General features: G+C 43.0%; 1 protein-coding gene across 5 annotated transcripts; it reads right to left on the reverse strand.

Moving 5' to 3' along the window:
* Nucleotides 1-6: 6 nt before the first annotated feature.
* cyst (rho guanine nucleotide exchange factor 18 cysts) lies at nt 7-18,114 on the reverse strand. 5 transcript variants are annotated; one of them, XM_067348558.1, is made up of 19 exons: nt 17,822-18,114; nt 17,409-17,521; nt 12,589-12,951; nt 11,866-12,260; nt 11,414-11,563; nt 11,148-11,329; nt 10,323-10,460; nt 9,709-9,781; nt 9,498-9,624; nt 9,228-9,414; nt 8,239-8,301; nt 6,907-6,963; nt 6,194-6,746; nt 5,889-6,118; nt 5,271-5,800; nt 4,978-5,180; nt 4,718-4,891; nt 3,882-4,657; nt 7-3,787 (listed from the first exon to the last, which is right to left on the reverse strand). In XM_067348558.1, the coding sequence occupies exons 2-19, from the start codon at nt 17,446-17,448 to the stop codon at nt 3,454-3,456; spliced, it is 4,575 nt and encodes a 1,524-aa protein (XP_067204659.1). In that variant the 5' UTR covers nt 17,449-17,521; nt 17,822-18,114; the 3' UTR covers nt 7-3,453. The 5 variants fall into 5 exon arrangements, with proteins under 5 accessions (XP_067204659.1, XP_067204658.1, XP_067204660.1 ...); XM_067348557.1 differs by having other exon boundaries at nt 8,239-8,313; XM_067348559.1 differs by lacking the exon at nt 10,323-10,460 and having other exon boundaries at nt 8,239-8,313.
* Nucleotides 18,115-18,199: the final 85 nt, after the last annotated feature.

The raw sequence follows: 18,199 nt of genomic DNA on the forward strand, positions 1-18,199 counted from the left end.
TAATCGTATATTTCCCTCACATTCTTCTTTATTACAATAACAGTTTTATGTACATTTATAATAAATAGGTATTATTTGTTTATGCGATTAATTATTCAACGGCGAGTCAATATACTGATTAAAAAAAAAAAAAAATGCAGCCACGGGTTTCCGTGTAAATGCTAAGGAATGTAAATCACATATAACTGCGAATACATGGAATTAATAGACGAAGAGGAAAAGAACGAGACAGTCTACGAGTCGTGCGTGACTCGCGAGGAAACGATTTCGTTCTGCCATGTTTAGAGTTAAGAAAACGGAGTGTATAACGTCGACGACGTTGTCATAAAATGGATTTGTACGGAGCATTATCAGTAAAACAGTAGTCTTCGATGGTGAAAATAATCAAATAATTCGATAATAATAACAATCGATCGCGCAGTCTATAGTCAATCAATACTCTGCATTTGAAAATATCGTTCAAATTCAAAGGGACTTCTTCCATCGCTGATCCTTGTGAGCGTATCAATAACCAAACGCACGCCCGCTTATTACACATTATATAATATTATTACATTAACGATTCAAAAGACGATCGCAGCAGCGAGTATCACAATGATAACAGTAGATATAGTTTTAGAGCGAAACGGTAGGTACAGAGTAAACGTACAAAAATACTTCCCATGAGCATCGGGGACGTAAAGATTCGCTAAAACGTGGAAAACCGCGTCACTATATAATAATTTCATTTATATATATATATATATATATATATATATATATTTTTATATATATCATCTTTATATATATTTATATATATATATATAATCCTTTCTTAAACTTTGCGTCGCCGCGTGACGTTTATCTTAAAAAAAGAAGATGGAAGGCGCCACGAAACGCGCGTAGGCCGTCGCACTATTCCTTAGCTGTTACCGATTTGATTCTTCGTGTTATACCGCGGGATTGTGTGCGACTTCATTTATTTATTATAAGGATAAATTACTCAACCGATAGAAATAGAGTTGTGGCAATTCATTCATCGATCAGACACCGGTACATCGCCAAACTCGCCTTTTATTACATCGTGGCGTTTCAAACTACGAGTGCGCGAAGAGATTGTTCTCGTACAGAAGTTCGTTAGTTCAAAATTGATTTTATATTTTACAATTTTTCTTCTTTCTTTGATGAGCATTGTGAGCGCTAGCCATGCAGTTTAATCTACTGTTTATATATGTATGTATATATATATATGTGTATATATTATGCGTATACTCTCGCAATGAAGTCGAACACTCATCCGTGGTGGACGCTATAACAGCTAATCGCAATATTATCTTGAGGGCTTGTGCACACTCGACATCGCAGTAGGTAGTTAATAGTAGTAGTAATAGTAATAAATCATCGCTTATGTTTTTTTTTCTTCTCTTCCCGCCTCTTCTCTCCCAAAAACTCGTATCTTATGGAATACTTTTAAGATCTATTGTCACCACGATTGATTGAGACGAGTTGGTATTATTATTATTATTATTATTATTATTATTTAAGTTTTCCTTAACAAGATTAATTCATTAGTCATTTCTTTACTTAATACGCACTCACGCATACCTATCGTGCCTCAACGACACTCTATCCTTTCTCAATTCGATCATATTGCACGCCAGTCTTATCTGTTAAGGAATGTATATTTACATAGCGTTATCACTACAACCGTTTATAAATCGATTTTTAGGAATTCGGATGCATATTGACAACCATCACAACAATATATCTTTTTTTGTATTTTTCTTTCTTAACGCATAATACAGTTGTCACAATTATCTTGCTTTTCGAATTTCACATGCGCCATAATGATGATCCTCTCGCTAAAGTAAAGCTAAATACGTACTTGTATATTTTCTGTACTATTACAGAATAGTGAATCAGCGCCAACGTGCAGTATGACCGTATTTTTGTATGATTCAAAGGTTCCTCGCGTTCCGCCCGAGAACTTTTCTTTCGTTGATAAGTGTGATATATAAATAAAATAATCAGACAGTGCGAAATACAAAAAACCGCGAAAACTGACGCGAAAACTCGCGAGTAGGAGTGCTTTGCGAGTTTTCCGCCTTTCGCATAGGTTTCGCGCAGGCTTTTATCATCAATCTTACACAAAATGCAATAAATAAGGTAGTTTGTAGACAATGATACGACAAAAAGACAAAGGACAATATAATGGCAGTGAATAATCTTGAAACAGAATGTCAACACACATAGATTTCTTCGCTATTTTCGTGAGGAAGAGCCGAGGTGTATCTTGTGCCAACAACGTTACACTCGGGAAACAGAGTCATTTGTAAAACGAACGTGTATTTGGAAAACGAAGTACGATTAATTTCGATTAACGACTTGGCACACGCAATAATAACGATAATAATTCATTATTGTTAATGATAAATCTCACGTGTCGCTTTAGCACGTATTAAAATACTTCAATAATTACGATGTAAGAATAGCTACCGGTAAATTCGTTCTCGCGACCGTTCATCCCGTATTCGCGATGGCATGCAGAGAGACCCACACGTGCGCGTGCACGCATAGAAGAATATACGCGTGTACGAATAATTCATCCTCCCATTCGCGCTCAATGCACGCACACACGTATGCTTATGAAAAAGTATATATATGTACACATTCATGTATATGTAACCGTAATATATATATATATATATATATATGTATTTATCTACCTTGCATTTCAGCAAGCAGCAACAGGTTTGCTTAAAAGATTCGTCTAAAATCCTGTGTTTCTAAAACTGTCAGTCAGCTTAATAACGTAACGAGCAAGAATTCAACAAGATCGGCTGATTCTACTCCGCTAAGCCGGCCGTTAACATTTCTCTCTTTTTTTTCTCTCTATCCCGCGAGCATATCTATAATCACTCTACTGATAGAAATTGCGTTTTATTTTTAATACGTCAACCTTGCAAAGATAATAATTTTGTCAGATTTGGCATGAAAATAACATTATTGCCATCAGTTGTAGCAATTGAAACGTAATTGTTTTTCTATCTTTTCTCAACTCTACGCCGAGGCTTGCTCGCGTTTATCAACGATATTATCATTATGATGTGGACATTTACGCTGGGGATATGACAAAAGTAAGGTGTAACTTCGTTGTGAAATAAATAACTCGCGAAACAATAGAAATTATGAAGAATAAAATACGAGGATGGGCGACAGGAGAAAAAAACGCGGAGAAAATAATCGGAGATTACGATGAATATTCACAGAGCAGGGAACAGGATATACATTGCATCGCCACGAGATTTAAGTCGAAAGTCAAAAGGACTTGACGCGGCTGCGGGGCTGCTGACTGTTCCTCGATTGGCTGCGCGGCGACGGTGTCGGCGTGGACGTCGGCGTGGTCGTGCCGGTAGCGGCGGCGGCACCGCGCGACGACCGCGACGAGTGCTTGCGACCGAATCGAAAGAATCGTCAGAAAAAGATTACCTCCTCCTCCAGCGGTTGCTGCTGCTGCTGCTGCTGCTGCTGCTGTTGTTGTTGTTGTTGTTGTTGTGGAGACGACTGCATTTCCGCGCTTCGTTGCTGTTGGTGCTGTTGCGTTTGCTGATGCGCGTACGAGGTGTCGGGTGGAGAACGAGTGATGCGAAGCGAGCGATTCGACGAGTGTATATGACCACCGCCGATTCCGTGATGATGGCTATTCCCGAGCTCCGGCGATGAGTACGCGGAGCCAGTGACGAGGGCCGGGCTGCTGCCCGTTCTGGAGTGTCGATCCGGGCTGTTATTGCTCGCAGTGCTGCTGCTCCTGTCGATCGTGCGGCAAAACACAAACACAAGTTACTGCCTGCGGCTGAGAAGTGGATGTCAGTAAAACGTTTCGAGGTTAGGCGAGAGCTTACCTTGTGTTATTGTTGCTTCCGCTGGCGAGCTTCAACGGCAGCTGCTGCTTCACCGGCAGATTGCTCTGCACTTTCTGCTGATTCGTCGCGCTGATCAGATTCAGGGGGATGCGCTTCGCGTCGGATTGCTGCGTCTTGCTGCGCGCAGTTTGCTGCATCGTGTCCGTGTTTTGCGTCAAGTGGGACAGATGGATCGCCGTCGAGCCGGTCGTGGAGCTCAGCGTGACGCCCTGTCGCTCGAGCGCCTCAAGTCGCCGATACAACTGCTCCCGTTGCTGCGTCACGTCCCGCTGCTCCGCTATCAGCTGTTCCCTCTGGCGGGCCAGTTCGGTTCGTTCCTCCTCCAATTGCGTCTTCTCCTGCTGGGACACGGCGCGAAACGTCGCTTTCTCCCGACAGAACTGATCCTGCAAATTCCGCAGCTCCTCCAGCTGGCGATTCGGATTCGGACGACTGTTGCACTTGCTCTCCCTACATACAGCCAGCTGTGCCTGAAAGCGGTCGATTGTCGTCATCTGACTAGTCACTATATTGTACAGCGTGTAAATGTGGTGAGACAAGCGTAACGCCGCGCGGTGTTGATCTTTGCTCGTGTCCAGTTCCTGACCCTCCTTCTCGTCGGGATTCTCCGTCGGTAACTTGTCCGAATTGTGTCTCGACAGCTCGTCGAGATTTTGCTTCGGTAACTCGTCCGGATTCTCTTTCGGCAATTCGCCGAGCTTCGGACCGGGAATCAGGGTGTTCAACGCGTTTGAATCGCGTAGCGGATGCCTCTCCTGAAAATTACAGCAGTTAGAATTCGTTGCTCGTGTTCTCTTCTTTATATGTACATGTACCTTGTTATGATCGAAACCGGCGAATGTCTCGGCCCGTCGAGGAACGCAAAGAGCTGGCGGAATGTAAGCCTCGCTGTGGCGTTCACCAGCGGAGCTCAAACTTCTGGACAGGCCGCCTGAACTGGGCGACAGCAAGTTGATGAGACGTGACGCTTCTTGCAGAACCACAAACGCCTATGTTGAATAAAGTTTGCACGATTAATCCATCAGTTTCCGGCTAAATTAAGAGTTCAATAATAAAAATATAATTTGATATCAACCTCCTGCCACAATTGAATGGTGTCCATCCCTTCGTTGTACACCAAGCGACTGTAATCAGTGCCTTCCTTATCGAATTTCTCGATTTTCTCATTATCACTCTCGTTCCCGCTCAAGATGTTTGTCGCGTGTAAAAGCTGCATTTGCAAGTTGATCTTTTCCTCGAACAACAGCGCCAGCTCGGCGTCCTTCTTTCGCATCTCGTCTGGTGACACAATTTCAATTTCAACACGTCGGCAAAAAATATTTGAAATTACGAGAAAATTAAAAGATATTGAAAAAGAAGGTAACATACCGACGATTTTGTGTATGTGCGACTCCTTGGTCCTCGCGATACGCTGTTTCTCTTCGACGGTGAGTGAAATCGAAGAGGAACGAGTATCTCGCAATTCATTAGTGTTCTCCGCCAGCGCGTCGACCTCGTTGTCGTGCTCGTGTGGGCAAGCCTCGCAGGCCGATCGGATGGCCTTTATCCACACCTGTTTGTCCTTTGGTTTCTGAATCTTCAGCTCGAACATCTCCGGTTCGGCCGGGTTATTGCTTATCAGGTAAATGCAGGATTCTTGACGAGCCTTCTCGCGGACGAGCAGCTTCTGCAGCGACATTATGCCGGTTTTATTGTCAGGCACGAAGAACGCGTATTTCTGATCCCTCTCAGCCAAGAAAAACAGTATGTCTGAGAGAACGACCACTACGATGGCAGTCATTTTGCAGCCACGATTGTGCAATAGGTATGCAGTGCCCTCGAACTTCAGGACTCGGTTGATTATGTCCGACTTTTTGAATTTGGCACCACGATACGTCGCGAAGGACTTTGCATCAATCCTGCGGAAACGTCATTAGTCAGAAACAACGATGTAAAAGTAAGAATAATAAGAAGAAAAAAAAAAAAGAAAAAGAAATCGAAACTTACTTATTATATATTTCTAATTTTCTATCCTCACGCTCTTTGTCAGCTACGCAGGCGTCTACATCAGCTAAAATCTCTTTAACAAGGGCCAGCGCTCTAGGTAACTTTGTAGCCTCGTCTTGCACGATGGCGGTTTTGATAAGCGGCTCAACCAGCAGCGGATATTTCGTCAAGCGTTGAGTAACAAAGAGTATACACTCGGGTATACCTTTCTTTTTCAACAAAGGATTCGTCTAAAAACACAATTACAAATCAGCGATATCGCTCGAGTCTGTGAATCTCGACTTTTGTCTCGATGCAAAGCATACCTGACAGTGACGGACGAAACGGGCGAAGCGTGGATCGTTACGCAGGTAATATTTGTACGCCTCGACGGCGTCTCTGTGGCGGCTGCAGAACTCGCCGTACGCGCTCTTCATCCGGTGCGCGTTATCGCCCGAGAATTGCTCGACCAGAATGTCGGCGATCGTGGAGACGACGGGATCGGCGCTCTGCCGTCTTCGCAGCTTCTGCAGGAAGCGCAGATGGATGTCAATGAGGTCACGCAGCCGCGGAAACATACGCTCGAGATCTGGCTGGCCGAGACGGAAGTGACGTCGCAGCCCCTCGGCGAAGATCTTCTCCATCGCGAGCAGCACCAGGCAGTGGTGCTTCTCCGTGAGCACGAACTCGTAAATGTGCTCCTGCCGCTTCACCTCGCGCTCGCAGTTGTCGACGAGGCGCAACGCGACGTTACGCCCGATCGTCGAGCTCCAGGAGTCGGGCTCCTCCTTCCCCAGCTCCAGCTCGGGGTCGATCTCCTCGAGGTCGCTCACCGTGAACTGATGAGCGTCCTCGCCGAAGTCAAATTCCTCCCCACCGCTGGAAATGAAGGAGAGAATCGGTTTATTAATTCCCTCCCGTTGATCCGTCAAAGCTACGACATCGTTACTGGACGACAATATTGCTACTTATTGATTCATTTGTGGGCTGAAGTTTTTATTGCAACATTTATAGGAAAAGAAAGATGTATTTTACAAACCTGGGAAGATCACGATGCTGCCCGCTCTCGGCGTCTTTCTCTTCGTTTATCGTTTGACTGAAAGAAAGATATAGCTTCGTTTCATAAAGCGCTATTTGTGATTAAAGAAGAAGTCTTACTTTCCCCTAAGTGATGCATACAATGTTAGGTCGAACTCCAGCTTGAAAGACTCTTGAAATTAAACGGTATTTACGTTGCGGGGCGCTTTTAAGAAGACTGCGTGAGTTATGCGTTGAAAAAAAATTATTCTTTTCGATACGTGGCCTTCTATACAAACCTTCCTTAGGACGATATTTCGATCGCATCGTTTTTAAGCGTATGCAATATCTTCTCGTTTAACACTCGTTACGCAGTCAATACGTATCCGACACGTTTACTGAGCAATTGCATTTGCCGTAATATGATTAATGCGACCGCCCACGTAATGCATAGCTAAACAAAGCCAGCGATCTAAGATAGATTCAGAGATTAAAGATCTTTATATAGTTTCAATAGCAACAAAAGCCATTCGCGCGTGAGCGAGAACCTACAGAGAGCCGGGGAACTCCGAGTTCAGGTCGGCTGGGACATGCGTCGTGAATGTTTCCTCGCGCTCTCCTAGCTTTTATATATCCCAGTCCCGCTTAAGCTCCTTTCATCGGGACGCACGTACGAGACGCACGTGCGAGAGTTCGGACCCGTCAGACCATAATCCCAGCCCGACCTAGAGCTTGACAAATTACTGCAAGGATATGACTGTCTATATGAAAGTTCGAGTATGGAATCTCGTGATACATTGACAATTGTAGGAACGATGAGATAGAGAAACGCAACAAGCTGTCGTTGGCAGGGCAAGGTGTAAAGTGAAAAGGAAAGAGAGAAAGAGAGAGAGAGAAAGAGAGACTGACAACTTGTTATAATCATGTGTGACTTTTCAGTGTTTGAATACTTATCACGGAGAAATTACCTTACTAAGACTAAGACTCGGTGAGCTTACGCGCTACAATTTAGGCGAAGATTACAACGAGAAGAAGAGAACACAAAAATATATATATATATATCATTGAATGGACACAAAAATATCATAGAAGCAAGCACAAGATCAGAAGCACAGGCAGGGCAAGATGATGTCTCTTTCGAGTATACAAAGTTCGACTGCCGTTTGACTGAATTCGTGAAGCGATATTTATGTGTTTGTGTACGTGTTTACGTGTAAGTGTGTGCGAGAAAAGAGTCGAGGAACGAGAGACGCGCGCCTGCCTACTAGACGCGTGTAAGATGACACACGAACAGAAACGAACGGAACGCTTTCGACAGAATACAGGTGGAACACATCAGATATCAGAGACTTACTTGACTCCAAGCTTAGTAGCGACTCGCCGCCAAGGGCTGTAGCTTGACACGGTTTTCTTGTGGCTGTTAATTTCCCTTTAATCGTCGTACAATCGATCGGTTTGCACGTGGTTGCACAAGAGGGAATGCACGGGAGAAGGAAAAAGCACATACTGCATTAGGGCAAATTTCATTTCGCCTGCCGGACTGTTTTTTCCTCCATTTTCCCTCACTAATCTGCCTTTCACGCTCTTTGACTTTACATATCTGTTTTAGCGAATCGTTCCCCGCACGCCTATTTTTATTCATTAACAAATATATATATATATATATAACTTTGTTTGTCTTATTTTCGATCGACGTGAACGCAATGAAAATTGAAATAAACACTCTCGGAGTTATGTCGATGTACTGGATAATCTTTTGTCATCATGTTATTTGCCGATATCGCAGCCGCTAGTATTATTACGTAACTTGTGTAATAGCAAACCGAAAGCTAGCTGAGGTAGTCTGAGCATGGTATAAGTAATACAGTATATAGTAGTATAATATGTAAACGATATTATCAATCGAGATGTAGCGGCGCGAGGCTAAAGCTTGCCGTACTATTGATGTTGCTAAACTGCGAAATTAATCAGAAATAATAAGCTTCTGAGCCAGCCAAAGCCTCGGAGTAACAAGCAGATGCACATCTTCTCCCGTTTCAAGCTTTCTCTCATGTTACATTATCTCTATCGAATGCAATACGTAAACTACTTTCTTTTTTTGTCACTCAATTAATGAAACATTGAATTTTCTTTCTTGCCTAAATCGTGAAATGGTGAATTCTAATCTGCCAATCGTGTCGAACGTGATCTGGGTTACTCATTACTCGTTTTCGCACAGGTAAAAGGAGTTTGTTACAAACTCCGAGCTTAGGCCCAGCCATGCCATTTGCGTGCGAATCTTGAACCACAGATACGTAGATCCAATGCAAAAGATATACGAATTCTCTCAGTAAAACTTATTACCTTCCGGATGATGCAGGCAGAGGCAGCGACGATGTAGAACCGCGCTTGTTCACACTGTTGCTCGACATTGTGGAAGCGTTCGATGCGGACTTCGTTGCGGATTTGCCAGAGTGATGCTTGGACTTGATGCACTCCAGCACTATTTGATCCTTGCACGACTGGCTCTGATGAACCGATGCTCCGCAATCTGATTTTATAAGAATTAATTCAGGCGTAACGTTTTTTTTTTTCATTATTTCACAATATTGCTTAATATAATATTCATCTTACTGTCGCAATGAAGGAGCGGTTTATTCGTCGAATGTTTCATACAAACATCACATAGTAAGCTTCCCTGAGTCCCCACCGTCGTCGTTACCCACAGATGCTGCTGACTAGTCTTCTTCCCGCTTTTATCCTGAAATGAGATTTCAGCACGATTCGTCTGAAAAGTGTCCTTATCGGATATATTGAACGATCGCAGTTTGAACGATTGCTTTACCTTCTTTTTGCGGAAAAAGATAGAACCGCGCTTTCTTCTGGTCTTCTCGGGATGATCATCGTATGGAGCACCACTGAAAAATGAGCAGATATGTCGACCTTGCTCGATTTTAAATATGGAATAGGTATTTAAAATCGGATATTGTAGGTGATCAGCGGTGGTGCAACTATAGAAGCATTTCAATCTATTATTAAGAGAGATAAGACAGCTCATTATAAGAACGTGTGTATATGTGTGTGTGCGTGTGTGTGTGTAGCTTGTAAAATATGTGCGATCAAAGCTACGTGTTTAAAAAAAATGTGTAACATGCACAAACGATGTGATAATTTTCAGTAACATTGAGATTTATATAAAATTCCATGATTTTTCGCTCAATGAGTGTTAAGTGATATTAAACTGCCAACATATATCTCTAATTAATAACTAAATGGAAATGTATGTTATCTCAAAACCAACAAACGTATCTGTACTCGTCTGCATTCGTAACTACGAAATCATCGATCGACTGGCAAACCGGTACAAACCATTTCCATCAGAGACGTTAAAGGATATTCGCAATATCATGAATAATTTAGTTAAGGTGTGAGAGATTTAAGGCAGTCGCAGATACTCACTCGGTCAAAAGCTCGTCAAGGGATATCTGGACATTCGGAGTGCCCTCTCGATCTTCGTGGAATTCATGGCTGTGTGCTGTATGAAGGTCCTCGGTTTCTGTCTCACTCCCACTACCCTTTTCGTTTCTTTCATGACGGCTGTTTCATGCAGGATCGTAGCAAATTTTCAAGTACAAACACAAACTATCGTGTAAAGCGACTATCGTGTAATGAATTTTGTAGTTCAGATATTCTCAGATGATTCAATATCACGGGGAAAAAAAAACACAATGACAATATTTCAAGTAATAAACTGCTCGCGTTTAATTATGGTTGACAAGAATGATCGATGAAAACATATAGAATTGCCTTCAAATCGATAAGAAAATATATACTATTGTTATTAATTTTATATGACATTCTCCATTTCATATGAATTACGATCACAACGCGAGCAGCTGTGCTAGAAGATCTACATAATGCAAAATGTTTTAAGCATTCATGAATGTAATGAATCTCTGAGACTTATTCTACTAGTAAGAAATAATGTTCATGCATAAAATACGTTCTTTTTTGGAAATGAGTTTCTACTTGTGCCAAAAAATCGAAAAATCGAAGTATATAAATATTTACGTGAAGATGCACGCACATGGGTGCCTGGCGCACACATGAACGTACACGGCGCAAAATGTGTGCATAGCTTCTTGTGTGTTAATTTATAACAAGATCGCAAGCTAGATTATAATTTTTCGTTCTTTGAAAAACGTAAGGCAGAAAACATAAATTTCACTTTTTCATTCTCAATCTAGCTTTGCGATCCTTATCTACGATTCATAATGGACTTACGCTGCGAGTGAAGGCGTTGTCCGAGTTCCGGCTTCAGCTAAATGCACCTGCGGTGTAACGATCGACGGCGTCGATATGGATTTCTGAAGAGGTAAACGCGAACCGGTCAGCCCTGGCATTAAACTGCTACTTTCTGCTAATCTCTGACTACCCCTCTTTGTGACTATCTTCTGATATTCGCTCTGTCAAAGAAAAATTCGCTATGTAGTTGCTATGCCGTCCTTGCGCGCGCATCGCATCGTCTTTCGCAGGATCTTCGTAATTACCTGTACGAGATCGGCTTCGTTCAGCGAGTGAGTGCTCGTTTGCGATCTGCATGCCCGATTGCCTACGCCTACAGGTCCAGTGCACGATTTTCCATCTAATTCTAGCTCGTTCTCGCTGTCTAGGCTACTTAAACTAATGCTGCGTTGTCGCTGAAACGAGTAAATGTACGTTGTGATTGCATGAGAGCGGCATTAGCGACGGCCTCGGCGAAAAGCGCAATGCTTAGAAAACAACAAAGCGACCAGAGCCATGCCACCATCGTAAAGCGAATAAGAGTGTAATTGTGACTGTCGGGTATTTTGAAGCCGATATAACCTCGATGAGTTCGGTTTTCTTTTATATTTTTCTTATATATTTCGTAGCAACAATATAATTTAGCGTTAAAACTCGAAATCATCGAGATTGCATCGGATGCGCATCCCGGTTTCAATAAATAACAAATAATATTAACCATATTTTGGGCTTGCAGATGATTTTGTCCGGAGTATCGGCGATGGTTGTGCCTGGAAGACTCCTCCAGATCCTCCAGATCGCCGGTCCAGCTGCGTCTCCTGTCTACGCCTTGCGCCACCCCCCGTTGCGAGCGAACGTGACCCGACAACGGGAAATGCGTCGGGGAGCTGTTGGTGGAACAATTGCCGAGGATAAAGTCCGGATCGGAGCCGGTATCGTGATTGGCAGAGCGAGGCACATGCTCGGCTGCCGCCAGCGGACACAAAGACGGACAGGAGGAGGTCAATCTGTGAGCGTCGTTGGATACGCGATGATATCCCAAAGTCCCCAGTGTCAGGTCTCGCATGCGCTGGATGCAGTCGTGAATCTCGTGCAACTGTTGCAAATTCTCTTCTGCGGAAGAAAGCGAACGTCGTACGTGTTGAGCTTGAGTTAGTAAAGAATCACGCCTATGATTTCAAGTATATTAAACATTTGGTGGAGCACTTGATTCTCTAAATTGCATTTCAATAATTATTTTTAATCTTACAAATTACGTTTATGCAATAAATACAAATTGTGTGAATAATAAATATTTGCACATTTGTAAGTAATTGTTTACTGTGTGCGTTACATTCGAAATTGATATCTTTTCAGACATAAACATCCCAGCTCGGCGTAACTTCGATACACAATGTTTGTATTCTGCTGCTTGTTAAAATATATGAAAGTGGATTCTCACCTAGGACCGGATAGTTCTTGGCCACACCGGGCGAATGCGGCGTAACACTAATAATGGGCACCAAAGGATTAGGCTGGATTTGTATATTAGTGCCGAGTGCGAGCAACGGGTGTTGCTGCTGCTGTAGCTGCTGCCGCTGGTGGTGATGCTGCTCGTCGCCGCCCTCGGACATGGTGACAGATGTTTTGTTGGTATTGTCTTTGGTGTTGTAGCCGGTCTCCGTGACTATGCCGCCGTGCAAACTCAGACCGCGCAGATCCCCATTAATGATAGGTAGCACGCGATCGCATTCGGGATGCGATGAGCCAAGGTAATCGGTTATTACATCCTCCTCGCTGTCCTCGCCGCTGTTCGGACACTCGTCTGCAAGTACACAATCGTCGCTCCGGTTATAATTCTCCTCGGCGTCGCCATTATTGTCGCGACATTCTCTCTCTCATTATTGCGTTAATTTAATGTCCGAGCAAGAAATAGAAAAAAAAAAAAAAAAAAAGATCGACTTTACACCAGGCTCGGTCTTATTTCAGGACGTCGGTGCGCGCAAAAAAAAAAAAAAAAAAAAAAAAAAACATTTTTCTCCGCTTGACAGCGATAACGCGCTGTGAAGAGGCAATAGAAAAAAGCGCGCAAAGTAGTTTAACGGTGCGGCGTGCGATACGACGCACACGAGTCGGAGGGAGATCCAGAGCGCGAGCCGGAGCGCGATACCAGAAAACCGATACCGAAACGTCCTCGCGCCGCCTTTCTGTATTGACTCGCGCCACCGGGAACAAACAAGCGCAACTCCGCGACAATCGCGACAACCGGCCCCCGCGACGGCCTCATCCCAGACTCCGCTCCGCTCGGATGCCGCGTAAAGACGCATTCAATGGAAATCAGGTCAGATTGCATATTCCGCCGGCGCGACAACTCATGCCGTCGCGCTTTCCGCCTAAGCGCACGTTCAGATCGACGCGACGTCATCCGAGAGGATCGTCGCGATCTGCACGGCGCGTCCGTCGAAACGAGCTCGCCGACCGATAAGATCGTCAAAGTGCATCGCGATCGAGTTAAGGTCGAAACCGGACTCGAGTCGGACACCGAGAGCGCGAGTTGAATTTTAAAGCGATCTCACGATCTCACAGACCCGACGTGGAAACGGGATCGACGAAGAATGAACAATACGGCGAAGGACGAGGTCTGACGAAAAGGTAGGAGCGGGGTTTTTACGTTCGTCCGATTGTTCGCCTTCCGGGTCGAATTGCGACTCGCGTACAATCTTGCATTATCTCGCTCGTGAGAAACAACCGGAGAATCGTAACTCCGCGCATAAGTGCGCGCTGCGGTAAGAAAAAAAAAAAAAACAACCGAGGCTATTAACCGATTCGACTTGTGCCGTCGTTGCCGTCGCGTTGCTTAATTCCGATGCACAAGCAGGATGCTACAATTTCCGCGACGTTAATGAACGCCGATGTCTCTGCGCGCGACAGATATGCTCGCGTAAGATATCTCACGGATCTCCATCGAGCACACACCGATCGCGAGTACAGCCCGATCCTGTCCCAGGACAGGTCCTTTTTTCTTTTTGTTTTTCTACGATCACCTCGGTGACGCGGTGACAACGCGCGGATCTCGATTCGGCGCCGCGACAAATTCGTCGTTGTCCTTGGCGAACGGGACACGGGAGCCGTCGCGCGGGATAGCGTACCGTGGCGAGCACTTTTCCGGGTGGAAAGGGGCTGACAGACTGTTGCTTTTCCCCCTGTGTAGCTCCCGGAGCGCGAATTGATCCGCTGGCCCGCGCGCGCCACCCCGCCGCCTCCGTGCACCCCCGCGACCCTGCCGCCGCCAACCTTCAACTCGCGTTGCCTCCACCACCACCACCACCACCACCACCACCACTACCACCGCCGCCTCCGCCGCCGGCGGCATCAGCAGTGGTGCGTTTATTAGATTTGTATCTCTCTGCCCTGAGCGTTGCGAAGTTGTCCGATACGAATCTTTTCAGCCGCGCAGCTGCTTTCTCCCGCGCGGCTTTTCACGCGTTTCCTGGATAATCCTCCATTCTTGAAAATTTCATCAGGCATCTCTCTCCCCGGAAACTCTTGAGAATTTATAGCACTGAATATCCTCGCAACTAACGGACGGGGGTTTCGTCGATATCGGTTAACTACGGTTCAAATTCAGCCGACTGCTTCTCTCATTCTACAAATAGAACGGGAAAGAGACAAGGAGATTAAACAGATTACAATTATCTGACATTAAGGAAATGCTTGTAGTTTAAAATTAAAGTTTCAGATTAAAATCTCATTAAGACAAAATCCATTTGAGCTTAACTAGACAGTAAGTAGTTCCGTTCTCTGTTAGCACGAATTTCAATCTGTTGCAGCTCTCCAATCTTCAATTGCTTACAAGTTAAAGCTTGTGCCTCGATAATCAAACAATCGCTATTCTTCGTAGTGCGGACTTTAGCATCAATTCAGAGAAGATGACCATGTATAAATTCATCTAAGTAAAACAAATGTATCACGATAAGTATTTGTATGAAAGTTATTATACGTATATATTACTTGTAATAATTAAAAAATTCTTTATCGATGTTTTCAACAGTTTTATCTACGTATACGTAGATAAAATCTCATTAAGTAACAATACCACTTGGTTCGTGGAATTTTATAATTTAATTAAACCTGTATTTTATTTTCTAATGTTTTTTTAATACTTTCATTTCTACAAATTCATTTTTTATTATTTCTATTTTGTCAAATAAAAATTTCATATATATCTTTCACCACATTATAAATTGTAATTGAAATCAATATATAGCATTTATGTATTTTACATTCAATAAACATGAAGTTAATAAATAAATAGCAAATAAATATGAAAATAAATATAGGGCTAATAAATAAATGTGAATAAATATGAAGCTGACTAAATATAAAGCTTCGAACATCTGTCTGTTTCTCTGAATAATTACCATAATTAGATATTTCAATTTATCGATGAATCTATTCGATTTGCTTCAACATTACATCTTTCACGCGTTATCGTTTCTTCATTTGACAATTTAGTATCCATCTTCCTGCCGCGGGAGGGTTTCGTCGTAGCGATCGTCAATGGCATAAACAAGCCTCCGATAACAAGATCGGTTACCAGGAGTGCCGCGAGAGAGATGCAATCATATTGTACCAGCTGGCATTTGAATGTAGGCCGCGGTGACTCCGAGTCGATATTATCGGTGTTATTAAATATTCCGGCAGTAATGATTTTCGCAACGGTTACGCCGGGGGTGGCCCGTAACGATCGTCCCTTTATCGCAAGAGAGACAGAGATAGATAGAGAGAGAGAAAGAAAAAGAGTTTCTTGGCGCCAGATCACGTGTATGCACTTATTGACTTTGAAAACCTCTTAACGCTGGTAATTATCCCGCTGATGGCGATAAGGAATTTTCGTATTCGCTGGAAGAAGTAACGGTGTACGTATTTCCCTCATTCCGGAGAAAGTTGCGGCTACCACGTGGCCTTTAAACGATATCGTGACTCGCATTTCTTTTCTCCGCATTTTCTTCCTCCCGTAACAAGCGAGCAATCGATCGCGCTGCGGAAAAACTAATTGCATTATTTTCATTATGGTGCACGCTGAGCGCGCAGTTGACATTGTTACCGTTATTAGATACCACGATATTCACGGAATGGAATTTTTGTAATGGAATATCGCGGTAAATGGCTTTACGCTGTTTAGTGTTAATCTCGTCGCTCGAACGAGCTAAACGTCGACGAGAATTCAGGAATTAAATTCCCTGACTACTTTTGTCCCAAAATAATAAATAATGATAATAAAACATAAATTTGCTCTCAAACGCATAATGCAAATATAATTTTAAAAAACTTAATTTTCTGCTAATAAATTAAACTAAATTTCTAAAATAAGTCTGAAATAAAACAAATTAAATTTTTTTAGATTAAAAAACATGCTGAAATTAGCAACTTGCGAGCGTAATTATAACTCAACAATAATTTATTGTAGAATTAAATATTCATGCAATTAATAAGTAATAGTAAATGAATGTGTATCTTAAACATTTTAGAACACAGCAAGTGCTTCTCCACTTGAATTGCATGGTATTGATTACCTGAAGAACATTCTTTTGTTTCTGTTCTGACATAAATAGCAATGATACATATATGCACTAAGGCATATCGAGCTTACTGCTATATAAAATGTATCTGAGATATATATATACATTGCCACGTTCATTTCTCTTGATATACCTGTGTGATATTTATTTCTGATAAACTCATCACCAATCCATTTAAAAAAAATTATTAATAATACTTTTATCTCATGCACCTAATAATATTTCTTAATATTCAATAGTTATTTGTTTCCCAATTGAGAATGTTATACATATTATATTTTAAGACTATGATGTAATCACTAGATTATCCTTATCCTTATCAACATTTAAAAGGTATTTTGGGAGGTAAAGGAAAAATTTTTGAAGAACGTTTAAATGTATAAATTTTTTTCTACACACAATCACATGACTTTAAAAGAGACGAGAGAAAGAATTCTTTATAAATTTTTCACATAAATAATTAAATTTTTAAAAATGCTATATAAAAAAATTTAATATTTATATATATATATTTAATATATTTTTTAATATTTTACGCATGTATTTTGCAGCATAAATTGTGCGTGTAAATTATATAAATATGTATAGTTTGATTTGCAAGAAATATGCTGTACTTACGCCTACACAGACACCCATTCACACACTTTCTTATGACAGACAGAGAAAGCTGAGAGCGAATCAAAGGAACTAAGAGACTTACCGGAGGAAAACGGAGCAAGCACCTCCTGCCGCTTCTCCATCGCTTCTCGCGTCCTCTTGCTTATTTCACAGCGCACGTTCTCACGTTCTCGCTCTTCTCGAAGACCGCACAGACTGCAACAATCGAAAAATCACCTGAGGAACGACGTTGACGAAATCGCAGCACGCGATGGAACGCTTTTTCAACTGCGGAGCGTCATTGAAGCAACGCTCACGCATTGAGGAATCACGCGTTGTTCGAAACTCTAGGAAGTTGAACGACCGAAGCCAAGTCGACGGCACCGACGGGGGCAAAATTGGGAAACGTTTAAGCGCGCTTTGTCGTCATTCCGAATGCACCCACATTGACAGGTTGATTGGGCGATCGCGATCGCGATCTCGTCGATCTCGTACCGGCTCGTTCGGTATACGTACCCAAGACGCGAGTATTATCCTGCGATAGCCATTTAGCGTCGCATACGCCGTCGTCGCGTCGTTTCTGCCGTTGCAGCCAGCTCGTTCAGCAACACGGAATAATGCAGTTTCGCATCGCCAGCCCACCGTGCGAGACAATCAAGGCACGTCGACCATTTTGTACTGGCGGTAGTGTCGTACACTCTGACCATGCATCCGCGTTGCTGCACCTGAGATACGGATTCCGCCAAGCTGGAACTAATTGGTAGTTGGAACTAACTGCAGCCGACTAAATTATTGTTTACTGTTTATAGGAGCTACACGCGTATCACGCGTCTGGAGAGAATTAGGAGAAGAAGCGGGGGATAATGGACGTTAAAAAAAATCAGCCCTATAACT

The sequence above is a fragment of the Linepithema humile genome, chromosome 2 (genome assembly GCF_040581485.1).
Source record: "Linepithema humile isolate Giens D197 chromosome 2, Lhum_UNIL_v1.0, whole genome shotgun sequence".
NCBI lineage: Eukaryota > Metazoa > Arthropoda > Insecta > Hymenoptera > Formicidae > Linepithema > Linepithema humile.

Excerpts from the sequence above, each read along its gene's own strand:
- cyst (XM_067348557.1), bottom strand. The coding sequence starts at position 17,448 with ATGGAGAAGCGGCAGGAGGTGCTTGCTCCGTTTTCCTCCG. Across the intron at positions 6,119-6,193 it reads GTTTCGTCCGTCACTGTCAG|ACGAATCCTTTGTTGAAAAA; the intron begins GTATGCTTTGCA and ends TTGTGTTTTTAG. Across the intron at positions 4,892-4,977 it reads CCATTCAATTGTGGCAGGAG|GCGTTTGTGGTTCTGCAAGA; the intron begins GTTGATATCAAA and ends TATTCAACATAG.